Raw genomic sequence first — 22,253 nt, 5'->3', positions numbered from 1 at the left:
ATTGCTCAGTAGCTTATTACATGTAAGATACATAAATGTAGTTTAATTTGCCTGAGAATAAGGTTTATTTTTTTTCAATATTGCATCCTGTTTTGTCCCACTTCTCAAGAATCAGTGTACTGACAAAACATCTACTATCATGTAATAAAACTTTTGGAACATATAGCTCCTTCTGAATGTCTGTCAGTAAAGACATATGTGCTGGTCATATAATTAGAATATCATCAAAAAGTTGATTTATATCACTAATTCCATTCAAAAAGTGAAACTTGTATATTATATTCATTCATTACACACAGACTGATATATTTCAAATGTTTATTATTGTTTTTTTTTTATTTTGATGATTATAACTGACAACTAAGGAAAATCCCAAATTCAGTATCTCAGAAAATTCGAATATTACTTAAGACCAATACAAAGAAAGGATTTTTAGAAATCTTGGCCAACTGAAAAGTATGAACATGAAAAGTATGAGCATGTACAGCACTCAATATTTAGTTGGGGCTCCTTTTGCCTGAATTACTGCAGCGATGCGGCGTGGCATGGAGTCGATCAGTCTGTGGCACTGCTCAGGTGTTATGAGAGCCCAGGTTGCTCTGATAGTGGCCTTCAGCTCTTCTGCATTGTTGGGTCTGGCATATCGCATCTTCCTCTTCACAATACCCCATAGATTTTCTATGGGGTTAAGGTCAGGCGAGTTTGCTGGCCACTTAAGAACAGGGAATCCATGGTCCTTAAACCAGGTACTGGTAGCTTTGACACTGTGTGTAGGTGCCAAGTCCTGTTGGAAAATGAAATCTGCATCTCCATAAAGTTGGTCAGCAGCAGGAAGCATGAAGTGCTCTAAAACTTGCTGCAAAAACTGATGGGTTAAATATGGACAAAACCAGGGATTGGGTTGTTTTCACCCAGCCATTTTTTTTGCACCAATTTTGGATTTATTGTTTTAGCCAGCAATATAGTAATATAGTAAAATGCATGTTTTTGCTCAGCCACAAATAGGGGCAAATTTGTGGGGTATTTTAAGCTGAAACTTGACCAGACCAGAGACTTACATGTGAGGCATCATGTGAAAGAGGGCATAATAGGTGCCTTTTAACCCAACCTGTTGGGTTTGTCCATATTTTACCCAACTTGGGTTGTTTTTAACCCAGCATTTTTTAGAGTGTGGTATACGGCTGCTTGGACCTTGTACCTCAGAAAACACAGTGGACCAACACCAGCACCCCAAACCATCCCAAATTCAGTATCTCAGAAAATTAGAATATTGTGAAAAGGTTCAATATTGAAGACACCTGGTGCCACGCTCTAATGAGCTAATTAACTCAAAACACCTGCAAAGGCCTTTAAATGGTCTCTCAATCTAGTTCTGTAGACTACACAATTATGGGGAAGACTGCTGACTTGACAGTTGTCCAAAAGACGACCATTGACACCTTGCACAAGGAGGGCAAGACACAAAAGGTCATTGCAAAAGAGGCTGGCTGTTCACAGAGCTCTGTGTCCAAGCACATTAACCCTCTGGAGTCTGAGGCTGATTTGGGGCTTGGGGAAGTTTTGGCATGCCCTGACATTTGTGCTTTTTTCAGTTGTTCATAAACATATAAATGACATAGGTGTCATTACACTGTATTCAGCACAAACTAGGCTACCATGATATGTGAGGAACATGTATGTACATGTTTGTATTTTTGAAGGAATAATGTTTATGCATGGTTATTGAAAAAACAAAAAACTTAAGTCACTGAAATAAGGCCAAAAAAAGTATATTAAATCTGTGTTCACAAGACTTTTGGGTATTGGAGGTTGTAGACTAGAGTTTTTGCTTCAGAATTATGTAAAAATTATGCTGCCTACTCCTTCATATAAAACAATATATTGATTTAGTTTTTGTAAGACACTTTTTGTCAAAAAACACAGTATGCGTGGAGGCGTGAATCTGCATGAATAATGGGCCATTTACACCTGAGAATACAAAAGAATCACATAATAATGACCTGAAATGACTTGTATATTAATGAGGCCTTTCAGTCAGGTAGGCTGTGAAAAAACCCTCTGTAATCATGTCTCAGCTCATCATAAACAGCAATACTGTGAAATATTATTACAATTTAAAATAATGGTATTCTATTATATTCTTTAAAATATAATGTATTTCTGTGAGGCAAAGTGTCTGAACAATTTTGTTACCTCTATGGCATTTCATATAGGCTTTTAGCTTAAAAGCATGCACATTTGGAGAAATATTGATGGATTCTTATATATTTATGTCAATTTTCTATACTGAGAAGTAATATTTATTGTCATCAATATGAGTGCTGGATACTGTGTTTTTAATTCATACTTGCAGCCGGAGGGCGCTCTCTGTGCACATTTAGTCCACAAATTATTCTAAAGAAGAAGAGGACATTTCAGGAATGGTGTTTTTAATTCATACTTGCAGCCGGAGGGCGCTCTCTGTACACCTTTAGGCCACAAATTCATATAAAGAAGAAAAGGAACTAGGAACTAACGGCATGTCTTCTACAGATCGCTAACCATGGCTTTAACATCCAAATAAACACTTTTCAAGACAATAAATACATGATTGAGACGATGAATGCATGTATTGCCTCTGAATTTGCCTCTGAATAGCGCTGGCTCCGTGGGCGTGGCCGCATTAGCGGGTAATGAGCTGAATCACAGACTTCTGACATGGCTCTCTTTTCATACAGATTACATAAACACAGAAGGTTTGTTTTCGATTTGACTTGCACGATTTAAAACCTGACTTCTCAACGTTTCTTTAGACACAAGTGTCATTTTTTTGTCATTAGTATTCATAAGTTACAGTTCATTTTCTGAGAACTATCAGATTGGACTTCGTTCAGAGGGAGAGGAGAGATCACGCATCATGTTATTTTTACTTTATTTTACAAAAAGAACAACATTGTGTTTTTACTCTGAGTGTACACAAATAAAAGAAGACATTCTATAGTTTCAATTGATATATTACTTATGTCTCTATGACAAGAAATGACGGAGTATTTTAAGTCTGTTTTACTGCAATGTGAAACAAATCCTGCAAAACGTGCCGGCGCGTTTTCAGACTTCACGGAGTTAATAGAGAGGCGAAGGGAAGGAAAAGATGTGGTAGAAAAAAGTGTACAAGCAATAGGGATAACCGCACCCTGGAGAGGATTGTGAAACAAAACCCATTCAAAAATGCGGGGGAGATTCACCAAGAGTGGACTGCAGCTGGAGTCAGTGCTTCAAGAACCACTACGTACAGACGTATGCAAGGCATGGGTTTCAGCTGTCGCATTCCTTGTGTCAAGCCACTCTTGAACAACAGACAGTGTCAGAAGCTTTTCACCTGGGCTAAAGACAAAAAGGACTGGACTGCTGCTGAGTGGTAAAAAATTATGTTCTCTGATGAAAGTAAATTTTCAATTTCCTTGGGAAATCGGGGTCCCAGAGTCTGGAGGAAGAAAGGAGAGGCACACAATCCACGTTGCTTGAGATCCAGTGTAAAGTTTCCACAGTCAGTGATGGTTTGGGGTGCCATGTCATCTGCTGGTATTGGTCCACTGTGTTTTCTGAGGTCCAAGGTCAACGCAGCCGTATACCACACTCTAAAAAATACTGGGTTAAAAACAACCCAAGTTGGGTAAAATATGGACAAACCCAGCAGGTTGGGTTAAAAGGCACCTATTATGCCCTCTTTTACATGATGTAATATAAGTCTCTGGTCTGGTCAAGTTTCAGCTTAAAATACCCCACAAATTTGCCCCTATTTGTGGGAGAGCAAAAACATGCCTTTTACTATATTACTATATTGCTGGCTAAAAAAATAAATCCAAAATTGGTTGAAAAAAAATGGCTGGGTGAAAACAACCCAATCCCTGGTTTTGTCCATATTTAACCCAGCAGTTTTTGCAGCAAGTTTTAGAGCACTTTATGCTTCCTGCTGCTGACCAACTTTATGGAGATGCAGATTTAATTTTCCAACAGGACTTGGCACCTGCACACAGTGCCAAAGCTACCAGTACCTGGTTTAAGGACCATGGTATCCCTGTTCTTAATTGGCCAGCAAACTCGCCTGACCTTAACCCCATAGAAAATCTATGGGGTATTGTGAAGAGCCACTATCAGAGCAACCTGGGCTCTCATAACACCTGTGCAGTGCCACAGACTGATCGACTCCATGCCACGCCGCATCGCTGCAGTAATTCAGGTAAAAGGAGCCCCAACTAAGTATTGAGTGCTGTACATGCTCATACTTTTCATGTTCATACTTTTCAGTTGGCCAAGATTTGTAAAAATCCTTTCTTTGTATTGGTCTTAAGTAATATTCGAATTTTCTGAGATACTGAATTTGGGATTTTCCTTAGTTGTCAGTTATAATCATCAAAATTAAAAGAAATAAACATTTGAAATATATTAGTCTGTGTGTAATGAATGAATATAATATACAAGTTTCACTTTTTGAATGGAATTAGTGAAATAAATCAACTTTTTGATGATATTCTAATTATATGACCAGCAGCTGTGGAAATGCAGCATAGTGCAGTTCCGGTATCTACCAGCAGGTGCTAGTAAAATTCCATTAAAAATCTGCACTTTTTGACTGACTAAATAAATAAGTTTTCTATATTCTTGAAATATTCTTTAAATCCATCCATGTTCTTTCCGATCTGTTATCATTATTCTATTATATATCCAATTCAATAAATAGTTTATTTCTTAGTTTTTATACTAATAAGGCACATATGTTTGGGCTTATGTCTTTAAAAAAAAGAAAACACACAAGTCTTTTCTGTACATACAAATCGGTGCCTTTATTCATGCCTTTTTCTAACATATACTGTATTTATGTATAAATTCACAGTTAGATCCATATAAAACTGAAATGTTTACCATAACATCATTTACAGATACATCATATAAGAGAAAAAAAAGAAGAAAAAAAAGGAATGCCCATTTGACGATCATTTACACACATGATTTTTAGTCACTGGGTTCCCTGTAAAATACTATAAATTTTGGCATCACATATTTATGGACAGAAGGGTGCAAATCTCAGAATACAGAACAAATATATGACATACAATACAAACAAACAAAAATAATATACCACATGGTAAAGACTATAAAATATACAGACATCTGCTACACTAGTTTTGTGCACAAATGATGCAAGGAAAGTTTAAAAAGGTGTGAGAGAATGTCTCTCTCATATGACTGAGTCCTGAGAGGACAGAACACTACATTAATGGTACGACCATCTCCTCACATTCATTATATATATATATATATATATATATATATATATATATATATATATATATATATATATATATATATATATATATATATATAAACAACAACAACAACTTCAAATTCCATAATAAAGTGATAACTGGAGCCCATGCAGAGTTTGAAGCTAAAATGTGAACTTGCAGTAAATGCATTGTTATAATGCCATGTCTTATTTTCTTTGTCTTTTGTGTTTGTTTGTTTGTGTGCATGTCTTTTTAATTGAAACTGGTTTGTACTTAGTTCTACAAAGTGACAACCATGCCATTATTACCCTGAAAATTGTAAATTTTATATATATATTTCAAAGTGACTTTTATTTGCTAAATGCATAATCAAATCTTGCACAGAATATACTTCGGCTCCTCTGCAATGCTTTTTAGACAAAATAAGTACTACAAAATGAATTCTAAATATATCTGAGACTATTGTGAAATGAAAAACTGCAATTCCATGAGGCTTCCATGAGTAAACCTGAAGGCAAACCAGAAGGTTTGGAGAATCAAATACATTTAACAGCAAATGGCTTTTAATAATTCATTAGTACAAGACTCATTTATGAATAAACCTCCCATAAAAGTGCAGAAGATAAACAATATGAGGGGAGGCAGACCTCATAATACATGGACCTCATCTTCCGTCTCTCCTTCCTGTCCTAACTCCCATGTCTTTAACCTCATTATTGTTGTGCGGGGAACCATTCCAGACCTTCTGCATGTGACACTGGCAGATAGAGACCTGCTCTGTCTGCTTATTTTGTCCATCAAATGTCTTTTTCACACTATGCATGTTTGTGGGGCGTGTCTGCGGCGGTGGAGGGCGAGGTGGTCCGAGCGGGAGAAGCTGCGGTCACAGTCACTGCATTTAAATGGTTTAACCCCGGTGTGTTTGCGGTAATGCCGTGTCAGTTCGTCAGAGCGAGCGAACTTCCATGTGCAGTTATCCCACGTGCACTTGTATGGCTTTTCACCTGAGAGAGAAAATACTGAAATATCAATAAAAAGACCTGACTTTTTTGTGGAACAGGAATAGAACTTTTTTTTTTGTAACATGACCTGATGTACATGTAGACTCACCTGTGTGTGTGCGCCTGTGGGCTTTAAGATGAGAGCTCTTGGTGTAAACCTTATTGCAGCCCTCGAACTCACATCTGTGAATGCGTCTCCTCTTTGAGTCAGGTGACTCTGAAGGCCTGGGCCTCCGCAGACTCTCAATACTGAATGGCAACAGGGAACTGCAATGACAGCATATGATATCTAATGTTATTAAAAGCAATTAAGGATTTACATTTTGTTTAGCATGATAATGGTATTTATCATGGTATGGTATTTATGTTTAATGCAGCATGATGGGCAGAAATAATGCATTATTCATAAATAGTAAATTAAAATAATTTTCAATTATTTAAGTCGGCCCCACTTTATATTAAGTGATTTTAACTACTAGGCTACGTACTAACATTTAAATTAATCATTGTATACAATGCATTTATTGTGTACACGTTTTTACCTGCATGTAATTACAGCTGTAATTCATTTCTGAAATTACATCTATAATTACACTGTTGACCCTTCCATTACTCCTTTTAACCTACCCTTAAACCTAACCATATCACCAAACCTATCCCAAACCCTTAACCGTATCCCACCTCAATATCAGCAAATGTGTTTTGCATACAACAACGTTGTCCACATGTCATGCAAACAAGAAACTGTGCTTCTAACCTAGCCTGACGTGGTCATACTCAATTCTAGTCAGAATATGAGTCTGATACTGCTCCATTGGGCTTTGATTATGGGGGCGTATTTCAACCGATCCAGGAAAGACCTCAATTGGATAGACCTACAACCAATCAGAGCTACAGAGTAAGTGACGTATGTTGAGCGACGCATAGTTGTCAACAGAACTCTTCTTAGCGACCATCGGGGCCAGCTGATAAATCAAACTTTTTGCCGAATCCTGTAGGAAGGACGGCAAAGACATCTTTCCCATCGACAAATGCCTTAATCACGGTCCTCTGTTCCTCTTTTAAAATTAATGCGCTGTCGATATCTTCTATAATGGACGTGATGGCGGAATCTACACATCTCAGTTCTTCAACAGCCATCATTGTTGTAAACTAATTGACCTTTTGCAAAGACTCGTCCCCCTTACTGTTGCTTTGTCCGACAAGCCGTGGCGCCACACAGAGTGGAAAATACATCGCGGAGCAAAGAAGAAACTGACAACACATTGACAGACGAGACAGAGCAGGTTACTTATGATATTAAACAAAGTCCCAGCTTTCAAACTGTGTAGTTATTTAAAAAAATTAAACAATAAAAACCGTTTTGTGGCTCTTTAATGTGTTGTGACCATGATTGTGACAGATTGCTGTAGCGCCTCAGCTCAAGAGGCTCGTGAACCGATCATCTCTTCCTACTAGTCCATTTATAGCATCAAATAAACATGAATGAACATGAGAATGAATGTTGTTTCAAACGCGGAAAGACGTCAATATGCACAATTTTTCAAGTTTAACTCCACCGATGTTAATCTTCAAACTCCTGACTGCTTTGTTGGACAAAATGGCGGATGTGGCGTTCTGATTGGTTAGATCGCTTGTCAATCAAACTCCCCAAGCGCTCTTTGATGACGTGGGTGGTTACGTAACCGCAGATAGCCTGTCCATCATCGATTAAAGCCCACCCTGGCAATTTGATTGGCTCGGCCTTCTGGGAGCAGAGCATAATTACTCCACAATGGATCGAGTCCAGACCGTACTTCCCGTCCAAAAAATGTTGTGGGAGGGGTTCGGGCTGGCACCCAGGCTACTTCTAACCACTAGTCGAGAGTACTTCCTACCACACAACTTTGATGCTGTATGCGAATGTTCATTGGAACAATGGTTTCGGGAAACACTGACTTGTTGAACTATGGTGATAATTATGACCAAACTTGTGCCCATATGTAACGGAGTCCAGCTAGTAGTTGCTGTGTGAGTAAACCTCACTCCTCTTATCTGTTTGAGATAAGAGCGGGGAGAGTAGGACTTGGGTGAGGGGTTGCATTGGTGCCGTGACCCGGATGGGAGTGAGGTTTAGGGGGGTGAGTGTAATGGAGGCCAGCTAGTAGTCGCTGTGCGAGTAAACCTTACTCCTCTGATCTCAAGAGATGCTCTAATGACTGACGCTAGAGGTTGCAGCATTTAGCCTCCTTGTTAGACCGTCCGACTCACACACTGGAGACCCAGGTTTGAGGCCAGCGCAGAGCAGGGAGAGTAGGACCTGGGTGAGGGGTTACACATTTAACCATAAATGTAAGACTGCAAATGGCCATTTGAGGGAGCTATGCTAATGTTAATACAGGAATCATTGGATGGCAAATGGACGACATCAGACAATTACAGGTGAGGTGTATCATTTTTGCTATGGTAAATTATTCCTCGTTTCCCAGCTAATTATGCAAAGTAAATTATAATTATACCAGTCATAGTCTGATTTCCCAGAAAATTTTGAAAGCTTGGAGCTTTTCACATAACCAGAGTGGATTTTCGTAGCGATATTGAACAGATAGAAGGGTTAGTCGACTGATTAGAAAACCTGTACGAAAACAGCTATTATTTTTGTAGTTCCGTTTAGTGGCGCTAGCAGATTAGAAATGAAATGACAAGGGAGTGCAAGAGAACGGGGTACATATAGTGAGTCAGGCATGGCGGCGGCCATTTTGACTGAGGTTTCAGGCGAGGCCACAGCCATCTTAACTGAGGGCTCAGGCGTGGTAATGTCCATTTTGACTGAGGATTCTGGAGTGGCGGCCATCTTGAGAAGGGACTCTGGACTGGTGGCCATCTTAGGAAGGGACTCTGGAGATGCGGACTGGCGAACAGGATGAACATTGTGGGGTGGTCCATTGAGTGATGGCACTGTCGTCAGGTATGCGTCCCTTAATGCATACTTGAGACTCCGATGAGACTCCGTGGGATGGTCAGTTGAGTGATGGCACCCTTTGGGTTGTCAAGTGGGCACCCTCCTTACTTGGTGTTTCGCTGATAGGCCCACGACACCTCCAGAGGGTTCAGCAGTGAATCCCAGCGTCTCAGGTTCACTCCCTAGGTGCCATCAACTCATTTGAAGACCCAAGCGGAGTCTTTCCTCTTCACCCATAGCCACTGGCTTCCCTTTTCTGCAGCCGCAGAGAGGTCTTTGCCTGCCGATGGGCCTTTCCTCTCACTCCCATCTCCTTGAGTAGCGTGGATGTTGAGGTGGCTACAAACCCTCTGCAGCCTACTTCCACTGAACGTACCTTCACGTTCCAGCCTTGTTGTTGCGCATCGGTTGCAAGTTCAGCGTACCTCAAACTTTTCCGTTCATAGGCCTCCTCCACTGCACCCTCCCAGGGCACGGAGAGCTCGATTATGTAGACAAGCTTGAGCGAGGTTGACCACAGAACAAGGTCTGGTCACAGGTTGGTAGCTGCGATTTTAGCTGGGAAGCAGAGTTTCTTGTTCAAGTCTGCCAGCAGCTTCCAGTACCATGCTCTGCCCAGCTGACCAGAGTCTGATCTTATGGTGGTGAGGTTGGCTTGGCCCTCACCTTCCCGGACAAATGGTGTTGGCTGCCACTGGGGTGACGGGGGAGGAAGGGCATTCACGCTTGTCCGTCGACTTTCCAACACTGCTGCAAGACACTTTAGCACCTGGTTGTGCCGCCAGGTGTAACGGCCTTGGGTGAGGCTGGTCTTGCATCCCACTAAGATGTGCTTCAGTGTTGCTAGACTTGGGCATAAAGGGCACGTGGGGTCTTCAGCATACCATTGGCTTAGGTGAATGCCCATCTTGTATGTTTGGGTCGGGTCTTCTGTCAGCACACAGACGATGGACACAGAGGTAAGTGATACAATCAACAGCAGGTTTATTGCACAGAGATAAAGACAACACAGCAGTGATAACAGTCCAGGTAAGCAGGCAGGGAGAGGGAATGTCTTGGTATGGCTTATCTGTGTGTGATGCAGTCTTTGTGTTTTCCCAGGAGATGCAGTGGGGGCCAAGGAGCGTGAAGATGAAGGAGAACAGGAGCTGAGGAGAACTAGGACAGTTAGCAGGAACAGTAGGTAAGTAGATCGCAGGTAAGAGGGTCGTGGAGCTTGACATAAGAGTAGACAATGATGTTGACAGTTGCTGACGAGACCCCGACAAGGGAGTGCAGGAGAACAGGGTACATGTAGTGAGAGCAGGGAATGATGTGCGGGTGCAGGGAATCTGTGAAACCAGGAGATGAGCTGACTGGGTACAGGTGTGGAAACAGGAGGGATGCTGGGAAATGGAGTTCAGGGACGGTGAGACAGACATTTGACAGTTACAGTTATGTGACAGTTATATATATTTTTTTGGCAGTGGCTATTTGCACTAAGTTCAAATGGCAAAATATATTCTACCTACACTAAGTGACAATAGCAGATTTTTTAGTGATATGCTATTTACACTAGGTGAAACAAAACTTGGGTGTCCCAACCATACATTGGTGGGCGGAGGTAGTGTAAATAGCATGTGCCAACAAGGGGCGCTATTTGCACTTAGTGTAAATAGACACTCCGATATTGGCTTGTCACGGAAATCTGCCTGTTCTTATCCTGTCTTGAATTTGATGTATTTTTTTTCTTGTTTTGATAAATTAGATTGCAGGCCTATATGTCTCTTGAAATATTTTACGTAAGGCAGCAGAGGCATTTTCACCCCCACCCCCACAGAGCCACTTCCTGTTTCTTTTGGGATACAGGAGTGCAGGGTGAGAGTATGTGTGTGTGTGTGTGTGTGTGTGTGCATATTCATGTGCAGGATGAGGGGCATTGGGGGCACCTGTATCTTTTGGCACACTCTATCACTTTTGGGGGCCAAAGAGGAAAAGAGAGAAAGAAAACATCCTAGATCTGTTCTCCTCCATTAAACAATATCTACATTTTTTAAAACACTGTCACTATTTTCCACATTCCATCATATGCTCAAAAGGGGCTTGGAATTTTTAGTCTGAGGTCAGAGGAACTCCATCTAGAGTGTTTTACAATAAGAATCAATGTTAGATTGTTGTCAAGGCGAGAATCAGGGAGGGAAACAGCAGCTGCCATCAGACTAAACTCAGCACAGTCATTTATGTTCCGTCTTTTGTTTGTATGTTTCCCAGTGGAGAAGACCAGAGGGGCTTTCCAGTGGTGGTGACGTGCAGGGCAGCATCACTGTCTGGAGATCAGTTTATCAAAATAATAAAGGTAAGAAAGAAGTCCATTCATTATTCACTAGCTGACCACAGGTCAAGTAAAATATAAACCTGCAACGACTCTTGCACCTGTGTCCATAATAAGCATACACTCCCTCTGAGACTGAGATCAGTTCCTGAAGCTCAACTGGTTAAACAAGGTCATGCATTTAATTTCCAGGGAACGCAAGATGGCAAAATATATGTTTATGCTGAATATATGCCATCTGCCAAATGCATAAACTTATATATTTAAAGCTAATTATAATAATACAATAATAATACAGTAATTATAGAAAAACAGGATTTACTTATGAATAATTTTTTCCAATCAAAGGTGTCTTAAAACATTTCCAAAGTGGTTCTGTCAGATTTCAAGTTTTGTCAACAAACTACAACTGTATATACAAACACTACATGAATCACTGGATCAAATTCTTATTGACTTGAAGAACCAACAGGTCAATTCAGCAACTCTCTCTCTCACACATTCTTGTTCACAATAATATTCACTTCTGCACCTTGCTATAAATCATACTGGCACCTTTGTCCTTTCCAGACACATTTAGACAGTTCTGCCAGCCTTTTTGCCTCTGTCCCTACTTGCTCTCACAGGGAGAATTTTCTTAGAAATAAGCTATATATTTTTTTGTAGCTATAGCTCGAAGCTCGCAAACAAATAAAGTATTTATGCCTCATGCAACTGTCTATTTAAATCTCCATTAAAGTGCCCCAATTATGCTATATTAAAGGTTCCTAATTTTGTTTTGGAGGTCTCCTGCAATAAGTTTACATGCACCCAAGTTCAAAAAACACTTTAATTTTCTCATAATATACATTGCAGCATCACCTATTTTTCACAGTGTCTGAAATGGTTTGACAAAGGATTCATTCTCTATAAATTTCTCCTTTCTGAGAACCTACTCTGCACTGAGTGGTCAGACGGCTCAGTCCGTTTTGATTGGTCTAGTGTCCTGCAGAGTTTATCTCCATCCCTGATAAAAACTCACTTGCCTATAACTTTCTACTAATCCTAAAGACCTTGATTAGCTGGTTCAGGTGTGTTTGATTAGGGTTGGAGCTAAACTCTGCTGGATACTGGCCCTCCAGGACCGGAGTTGTCCATCCAGGGTCTAGTGCTTACAGTGCGTGTCGGAAATGAAACGCCCATTACCATATCTGAATTTCAGCTCCAGAGGCTTCCTCAGCATTTGTACATTGATGCAACCAGTAACAATGGCATCAGTTTTACCACATCAATTCAAGCCTGAGTTCTCATCTTTTAGAAGTGCATGCAAAGTGGAATTTCTTTCACAGCACAGTAATCAGTGCCTTTTTGACATGTCGACAAATTTAACCAAACTCTTCCAGGCCTCAGGCTCAACTACAGTGTTTGAGGGCATGGTCAAAGTAGACATTGTTCAACATTGTTCCATCATACACTCTAAAAAAATATGTTGGCTCAACAACAAAATATTATCGGGTTTGCATCAATTTTTTGAGTTATGACAACTTTGAGTGAATTTACATTCAACCAACAAGCTACACTGAGTAAGAGGAACTTAATAATTTGTAGCATAAACACAAATATTTAAGTTGATTAGTTGTAGCCCTGGAACCTTTCACTTCACTAAAAACAAATAAATTAACACTTCATTTCAGCATTTATTCTCCGTATCCAGTCCTATATGCAAAGCATCCACTGCCTAATTTCCGAAGTTATCAAGACAATTTCATTACGTTTCTACAACTTAATTAAAAAAAAAAAGCCAATTAACTTTGTTTAAATTATAAACAATGTTAAGTTGATGCAATGATCAACATTATTATGTCAACAGAACTCAACAAAATAATGTTTGCAGCTTAAAAGGTTTAATTAAAACAATAAATTAGAATTTTTAACTTGAAACCATGCATTTATTTCTAGAGTGTAGGTTTGTTCAGGAAGTAAGACTGGAATTACTGACGACTCATTTCAGACAGTTCAGAATCAGTTCTTTCTTTTGGGAGACAAAAAACTCAATTTCTCGTGCTTTTTGTTCTGCAGATCTGCAAAAATCTGCAGACCTTTTACATTCACAATAACACACTATATTAAAGGTAATATATGTTTTTTTTTTAATAATATAAATATTTTTTATTTTAAAAAATACCTAAAATCTTATATCTATACTTTTTTCATTGTGCACAGAGTGAGATCTGAGAATTAACATCATACATCATAATGATAGATTGGTGATAGAAGGTTGTAGACTAGATTATAAATATTGCTGATTAATGATAAAGGTGTCTTTACTCTTGGACAGCGCGGGCGATAGTCAGGGCAGTGGATCCTGTTTCATTCACACTCTCCAAGGTCACGTTGGGCAGGTCATCATCCTCGCTGTCACTCAAAGATCGCCGTGGCGACAGTCCATCTGCGATTCGGTGCGTGACTGGATAAAAACAGAAGTTTGGTGCAGTTGAATTTACAATATGCCCATATGATTAAGTAATTCCACAACATCCCAAAGTTAACTTACAGTCAGTATACGGCAGTCTAAACAAACCCAGCGTTGGTTTTCTGTACTTGATTCAGAGTTTGTACATGGACTAGCATAATTAAATGATTCATACAGTATGTGACCTTTGAAATGCTGGTGTTTGAGGAGAAATTATTCAGTTATGTGGACACCGACTCTTCAGGTTGATTCTATGGCCATAGCACTAACACAATAAACCAAACTAAGATTCTAATCTAACGGCACTTTGGCACTGATTCATGTTCAAATATAAGCTTAATAGACAGCAGAGAAATTGCTTAAAGGATGGACAATTTTAAAAGAAACATCACATAGATTTTTTGTTTTCCATACAACATCAATTTAAGAAAACCAATGAAAGCACAAATAAGAAAAAATAAGGTTTTTTTTTTTTTTTTTTTTTTTTTTGGTCATTTTGATGTTTATTTACGAGAATCTCAAGAACTAATAACATTTTATGTTCTTGATTTCCAAACTTTGCCATTTGGAACAACATGAACATGAGTAAATAATGACAAAATTGTATTTTTCAACTGTTCCAAGCTCAAATGAATGATAGAATATAGTTCACTCTATTCCAATAATAAGAGAGCTGGGCATGCTTGTATTGTATTGGTTTGTTTTGTTTTGTTTTTGTTTGGTTGTAATAGCAATTTCAAAGGTCTCCATTGTATCGTGTCATTCCATGTCCTGTCTTGTTGCCATGGATACTTCATGAGAGACTGCAGAGCATAAGGGCACAGACCCTCAAGATAGGGGGCAGGTCTCTGTGTGTGAATCTTAAATGTTTTTAATGAACTGAAATATGATCATCAAAGTATGAACTGCACAGGCCTAATTATGTGTCAAACCGCTTGTTTGCACACACACTGTGTGCTTCTGATGTAGATAAATGCCCTTCTCTGATTGGTCAGTCTATAGAGGAAAGAGCTCTGAGACACAACACACACACACACACACACACACACACACACACACACACACACACACACACACACACACACACACACACACACACACACACACACACACACACACACACACACACACACACACACACTAATACAGGACATAAGAGAGACTTATATGACATTGGACATCTCCAACCTCTATCTATGCGCCTCCCCCCAAAGGAAAACAGGATGAAAAAAGGGGAAAAGAATGAGTGGAAAGCCTTCCTAGCCACAGAGCCCATTAAAAACAGCTCTGTTGTCCAGAGGCAAGCTTTCCTAGAAAAAAAAAAAAGTGGTTTGAGATTTTGTGTGTGTGAGAGAGATAGCAGGGGATGAATTACCTCATAATTAATCAAAATAAAGGTAAATTTAGAACATTTTGCCAATATATATATTTTTAATTTTTCTTATATATATATATATATACACACACAAAATTCTTTTTTATTGTTTTGTATATCTTTAAACTGCATGCGCTTTGTCACTAATAAACCCAAGTGCCCTCGTTCAGCTAAGGGAAGTTTTTGCCATAGCATCTACTTCCTGCGGGGATATAGCAGCTGCCTGTTTTGAGGAATATAAAGAGCCGAGCACAATGGAGCTGCACTCATAAGAGCTGAGCCTGTCTAACACACAGCCGGGCTCTGGGTTCTGTCACTGACCCTGCCAGCAACACGGAAACTCGAAGAGAGGCTTTTAAACACAGTGCTTTGCACCTACGGAGGAAGAGAGAGGAAAGTGGTGAAAAGGGGAGAATGAAAGACTTTGCAGAAGGATGGATTTCTTAACTTCACCCTTCGCTTTTCAAGAGGCGAGTGTTCTATCTATGTCTGTCAAATCATGTGCCGGCTCGCTTGCTGATGAGTTTGGGGTAAATTACTTCAAATTTGTCATTGCACAGTTAAAAGAAAGCACAAGCTGTATCATTTTGTTATGTTTAAACACTAAGGCCTGGTTTCACAGAAAGGGCTTTAAGATTAAGCCAGGATTAGGCTTTAGTTCAATTAGGACATTTAAGTAGCTTTTATAAATGTGCCTTAGAAAAAAACATAACTGGTGTACATCTCGAGACAAAACAATGGCACTGACATATTTTAAGATATGTCAGTGCATGTTGCTTTCAGTTAAAACAGTTTAGTCAATTTTAGTCTGGGACTAGCTTAAGCCTTGTCTGTGAAACTGGGGGTAAATAATGGTAGAAGATGAAAAAATAGTGAAATTACAAGGGGATAATATTGACATTAACACAAAGGAAAAACGTATTACAATTTGTGTAGATGCATAATGTGTTTTTGTGTGTTTTTCTTAAAAGAAAGTTTGACTGCATGTAGTCTATGTATTTAACAGGAAAAAAAATCATGGAAGTGTAAAATGAACAAGGGTCAATGTCATAAAGAATGACAAGCACTATTTAAATTCATTATTCCCCCTTCTAAAACCATCCACTATGCTGAATTCTACTATTCCTTTTGTTTGTTTCCAACCTAGAGATGTTTTGCTTTTGGAAATCTTTCAAAATTGGCAAATTTATTTTGTACAAGTGGTTTACAGCAGAGTTTGATCCGACTCAAAGTGTTATTTTAATATCATTGAGATACTGTTGTAGTTTCTATTCATATTTCAAACCTATTATTATTTTTTAATATTCCATTTTCATTTAAAGTTTTAGTCATTTTGTTTTTGTAATTTTTATGTTTATATAATTTTCTTTTAAAATTCTGTTTAGTTACTTTTCTATTATTATTTTTTAATTTTATTATTTTTAATTTTAATTTTTATTTTTTTAGTTCTAGTTAGCTATAATAACCCCTATCCAATGCTTGCAGTTTTCGAGATCACTGGAGCGAAACTCCAATAAGTGGATATGGAATTACTTATAATATCATATGATGAGAATTTGCCAAAATACAGTCAAACCAAAATTTATTCAGACACCTTGAACATTTCATTTTATTATTACAGTTTACTATAGTTAAAAAAAAAAAAAAAAAAAAAAAAAAGGTAAAATATGACAAGATCTCAGAGTTAAACTGTGTCAGAAAAAAATAATCTTAACTATGTCAGATAACACATGGTCAAGTCAAAGTGTCTGAATAATTTTTAGTTCCAAATTTTTATAAATTTTAATGGTATTCCACTGTATGAAGATTTTTTTGGGTATAATATGTCACAGTTTACTTTATTTTGCTATCCTCACTTACATAAATAAACTACAGAGTCCTGCACCCACTAGTAAAAAATATAAAAAATTATATCTAGTATCTGAATAAATTTTGGTTTGACTGTAGGAAGTTCATGTCACAGACAGTTCAGTAAGTTTGACCGACAAATTGATGTATAACAACATGGCTTATCAGCGTAGCAATTTTATTGAATGTTTGGGGTGTCAGCCATTCATCTGTCATAAGGTCTCTAACACTGTGTCTACACTGGATGTGACAATTGTGCCACAACAGCTTGAGGCTGTCTACACTACTGCGACAAAGCGACCATTGCAAATCCATTTGTTCTTTGCGCCTGAAGTAGCATGAGCACAAAGTACATTAGAAATAGTACAGAGCATCATTTTACTGCTGGGAATTTGCCATGTTGTGTTGCACCACGCCGTGTCCAGTGTAGACAGCATCAGTGATTATAATGGGTTCTACGCGCTTTTGTCATGTCACGTCGCGCAGCTTGCATCTGGTGTAGACACGGTGTAAGACAACCAAGCAGCGCATGCAGACTTATGTCTCACCTTTCCTGTGCATCCTGTTTTCCTCCAGCAGCGGCATCATGAGCCTGCTGTGACCCAACGATCTCCCCCCAGTGTAGACCAACGGCATGGGCTGCATCACCACCGGCACCCGCCGAGGGTGGAGGTGGACCGGGCTGGAGCAAGGAGGCATAAGCTGGGGCATGTGCAAAAACGACTGCCCCCTGAGACTCCTGGATGGGGGAGATGCCACCACTGGGACAGAGCAGGACGGAGACATCTTCAAACGAGGAACGGGGGTTATAACTGAAGTGGAGGAGGATAAAGGCATGGATATTGATGGCGGTGATGAAGATGACAGAGACTTGCTGGAAGGAGGGGACCGTGGACAGAATCGTATTGATGATGAGGATGATGAGGGAGACGAAGACAAAGATGACGATGCTGAAAGTGACGGGGAGGTTCTTGCTTTGTTGGTGGACAGGTCCACGGGCTCTGTTTGTGTCTGGAAGGGGTCAGACAGGAATCGTCTATCATCTGACTGTGTCCGAAATCTGCGGTTCAACACCAGCACGCCCATCTCTGTATAGTCATGGATCACAGGAGACTAAGAGGAAAGAGACAGATGGAAATCAGTTAACTATTAATTACTTTTGAAACAGGAACATCCTCTAAAATTGAGCTTAAGAGGAATATTTAAAGAGATTCACTCAAAAATGAAAACTTCAAAGTTTTCAAAACATCTTCTATTGTGTTTCACAGACGAAAAAGTCTAGTTTTGGGTGGGATGACATTAGAGTGAAGCGAGAGACTATTTTGTTCTATCTATTAATTTATTCAAATTTATATTTTATATATATTTTTTATTTACATTATCTACATTATTTTTTAATGTGTGTTATGTGAATGTGCAAAGAAGTAGAAGAATAACAAGCATAGTAAACTGTAAAACTATTTGTGCTACAAACCAGTGTGTTTATGATTATGATGATAAATGAAAATAATATGATAACAAATACCATTTTACAATATCAAGCAGCATAACACACTGGTTTTGTACAGGTAAAATAACTGGAAGTGGATTAACCTGAAAGTCTTGTACATTCAAGTTACAAATGTTACTTACGCTAAAAAAATAAGGTGGGTACAGATATTTTATTTTAATTTGAATAAATTCTCTTAAAAGATCAGATAAATTGATCTTTTTATGATAAGGCAAGGTCATTTCAGGTTGTAAAAAAATGTATATATGTATATCATCAGATATTTATCATGAATGGTCACATTTATTTTGTGATCTCATTGAAACAGAGAGTGTTCAGATGAAGGAATTGTGTGTGCAAACATTGCCACCCTACACTACCTTTCTGAATTTGGTGTCATTAAGAGGTTTCATTTCTTTTTAAAGAAATTAATACTTAATTCAGCAAGCACACATTAAATCGATCATTACAATTATAATGTTAAAAAAGATTTTGAACTTTCTATTCATCAAATAATTCAGGAAAAACAACAACAACAAAAAACTTTATCACAGTGTAGCAGCACCAAATCAGCATTTTAGAATGATATCTGGATCATGTGACAACCAGGTGTGTCACTGACTAGAGGGAATGATTATACAGATTCTGTCAATTCTGTAATTTATTACTCACGCTCATGCCGTTCCACACCCGTAAGACCTTCGTTAATCTTCGGAACGCAAATTGAGATATTTTTGTTGAAATCTGATAGCACCGTGAGGACTGCATAGGGAGCAATGATATTTCCTCTCTCAAGATCCATAAAGGTAATAAAACCATATTTAAACCTCCAAAAAAAACAAAACAAAACAAAAAAAACCAAATTATTTAGTGATGGCCCATTTCAAAACACACCTTCAGGAAGCTTCAGAGCATTATGAATCAGCGTGTCAAATCAACAGTTCGGAGTGCCAAAGTCACGTGATTTCAGCAGTTTGGCGCTTTGACACGCAATCCGAATCATGATTCGACACGCTGATTCATTATGCTTCGAATCTTTCAGAAGCAGTGTTTTGAAATCGCCCATCACTAAATAAGTCATTATTTTGTTTTTTTGGCGCACCAAAAATATTCTCGTCGCTTTATAATATTAATATTGAACCACTGTAACGTTAGTCACATGAACTGATTTAAATATGTTTTTAGTACCTTTATGGATCTTGAGTGAGGAAATTACATTGCTGGCTATGGAGGCCTCACTGAGCCATCGGATTTCAACAAAAATATCTTAATTTGTCAACGAAGATCAATGAAGGTCTTACTGGTGTGGAACAGCATGAGGGTGAGAAATAAATGACAGATTTTCATTTTTGGGTGAACTAACCCTATAATGTACAACATTTTTAATGACTGGTAAGAGATTCTAAGTGAAATAACTTGGTTTGGTTACTGCATTGGTTACTGCATGGGGGGCTGAGATGAAAGACGGGGGGCTGGTGCTTCATAAATAGGGACTAGCAACACCTACAGTATGTATTGAGAGTATTTGTTTATTATATGGGATAATAAACATGACAAAAAGTGAAGAAAAAGCAGTCTTTCAGGCATTTACTGACTCAGTTGTTATCCTAAATTAACATCGGTAAATCGACAAAACATTCCAGTCAAACATCTCAGAATCACTCACTCAAACTCAATGAAATCATGGACAAAAAGTGGTCTGCTGGCAGCATTATTTCTAGCCCAAAAATTTCCCTTCTGTTTTTTACTGTGGTTGACTTGGAGGCTGTTCAGCCGAAATGGAACATGTTTTGAAACTTCATCTCTACCCCATTTCTCTCTCTCCCGACTCATGCTTCACCTTTCCCACCTTCCTATCCCTCCCCTCCTGCGCGGCCCACATCCAACCCCTCGTATGGGGGGCTACCAGTCATTATGGCTAATTTTCCGAATCCGAATAGCTTCTGGTGAGGACGGCTTTAATAGGGGGGAGTAACGCATTTCCAAGAAAAGGGGCTTGGCGTTGAGCCCACTCAAACAAGAAGCACGTTTCAGCATCTGCACTGCCTGTTGATTTAACACACTTCAAAGCTGAGCTGCGTGGCCCACGCACATCCTGCACTCGACCCGAACAACGGCACGACAATGACAACCGTTAAAACGGGTAAAACAGGGTGCAAAATATTATGTGTGTGGGTTTAGCTGTGCATGAAAATGGAGAAAGAGAGCATAGGACTTGGGAAGTGGGGGAAACACCCGTATATGCTTATTTGGTCAGGCCTGAAAATCTGGCATGTATCCTGAAGACTCCAAGCATGAGACACCTTAATCTAAACCACTAGACAAGCAATACACAGTACGTTAAAGGCAGAGTAAAGCACAGTTGCTTGGTACTTGTAGGAAAAAGTCCTTGTATTTCACTCCAATATATGAAAAAAGAAGAAATTATATTTTGCATAACCATTATTTTCATTACAAGTATAGGCACATTTGCCCCCCCCACAAATATTATTACGTCAATTAATACCAAAAAAGGATTGTCAATGTTATGTTCTCATTACTGAAATTATATATATTAGGTATATATATTAGTGGTGGACATAGATACATTTTTTTAATCTAGATTAATCTCACTGTAATCTTGGAATTAATCTAGATTAATCTAGATTAAAATGGCTCATTTGAATTCTGCCGAAGACATTCAGAATATGTGTGCTACCCAAATAATGACTAAAAGTAATCCGCCATTTTGTCCAACAAAGCAGTCAGGAGTTAGAAGATTAACCTCGGTGGAGCTGAACTTGAAAAATTTTGTATATTGAAAAAATTTTTCCACGTTTGAAACAACATTGATTCTCTAATGTTCATTTATGTTTATTTGATGCTATAAATGGAAATCGGTTTACAAGCCTCTTCAGCTGAGGCGCTACAGCAATCTGTCACGACTATGGTCACGACACATTAAAGAGCAACAAAACGGTTTTTATTGTTTGAATTTCTTAAAAAATGACACAGTTTTAAAGCTGGGACTTTGTTTATTATCATAAGTAACCTGCTCTGTCTTGTCTGTCGATGTGTTGTCAGTGTCCTCTTTGCACGGCTTGTCGGACAAAGCAACAGTAACTAAGGGGGGCGGGTCTTTGCGACGGGTTGGCTAGGTATACATCCGCGCTAAAATATCAAGGTGAAAGTTATCATAGCTTGCGTAGTTTAGACCCAGCTCCCAAGCCAACTTTGAAAATAGATTAACAGCGATATTTTTTTTATCGCCCGATAAGAGTCTCACATTAACGCAGCACGTTAACGCTGATAACAGCCCACCACTAATATATATATATTGTATGATATATATTGTGTGGGTCTAAATAATGAGGAAAGTAATTGTCCTGAAAATATCACATACTATCAATAAAAATTGTAACAAGAAAAATCTTAATAGTCCTCAATGTAGCCTCAAGGCCGGGACTCACTAACCCGCAGCAAAGAACTAGAGGCAACAGAAGCCGACTTGAACACACCGAAAAGAACTTAAGCCGACTGTCAACTGGCACACACGCTCTGCGCCTGCGTATAAAGGAGATAACTGTCTG

The 22,253-nt window shown here is 38.8% G+C and overlaps 1 protein-coding gene across 3 annotated transcripts in view; it reads right to left on the bottom strand.

Moving 5' to 3' along the window:
• Positions 1-5,390: 5,390 nt before the first annotated feature.
• klf12a (Kruppel like factor 12a) overlaps positions 5,391-22,253 on the bottom strand; it is a 30,380-nt gene continuing 13,517 nt past the window's right edge. For all 3 annotated transcript variants that reach the window (XM_067403361.1, XM_067403360.1, XM_067403359.1), the window contains 4 exons: positions 17,744-18,308; positions 13,828-13,966; positions 6,378-6,535; positions 5,391-6,271 (listed from right to left, as the gene is read on the bottom strand). In XM_067403361.1, coding sequence (XP_067259462.1) covers positions 6,078-6,271; positions 6,378-6,535; positions 13,828-13,966; positions 17,744-18,308 — 1,056 coding nt within the window. In that variant the 3' untranslated portion in view covers positions 5,391-6,077. The remainder of the gene's footprint in view (positions 6,272-6,377; positions 6,536-13,827; positions 13,967-17,743; positions 18,309-22,253) is intronic.

The sequence above is a fragment of the Chanodichthys erythropterus genome, chromosome 12 (genome assembly GCF_024489055.1).
Source record: "Chanodichthys erythropterus isolate Z2021 chromosome 12, ASM2448905v1, whole genome shotgun sequence".
Classification (NCBI taxonomy): domain Eukaryota; kingdom Metazoa; phylum Chordata; class Actinopteri; order Cypriniformes; family Xenocyprididae; genus Chanodichthys; species Chanodichthys erythropterus.
Note: the sequence above shows the minus strand (reverse complement) of the source record. Positions and strands in the feature narration are given on the sequence as shown.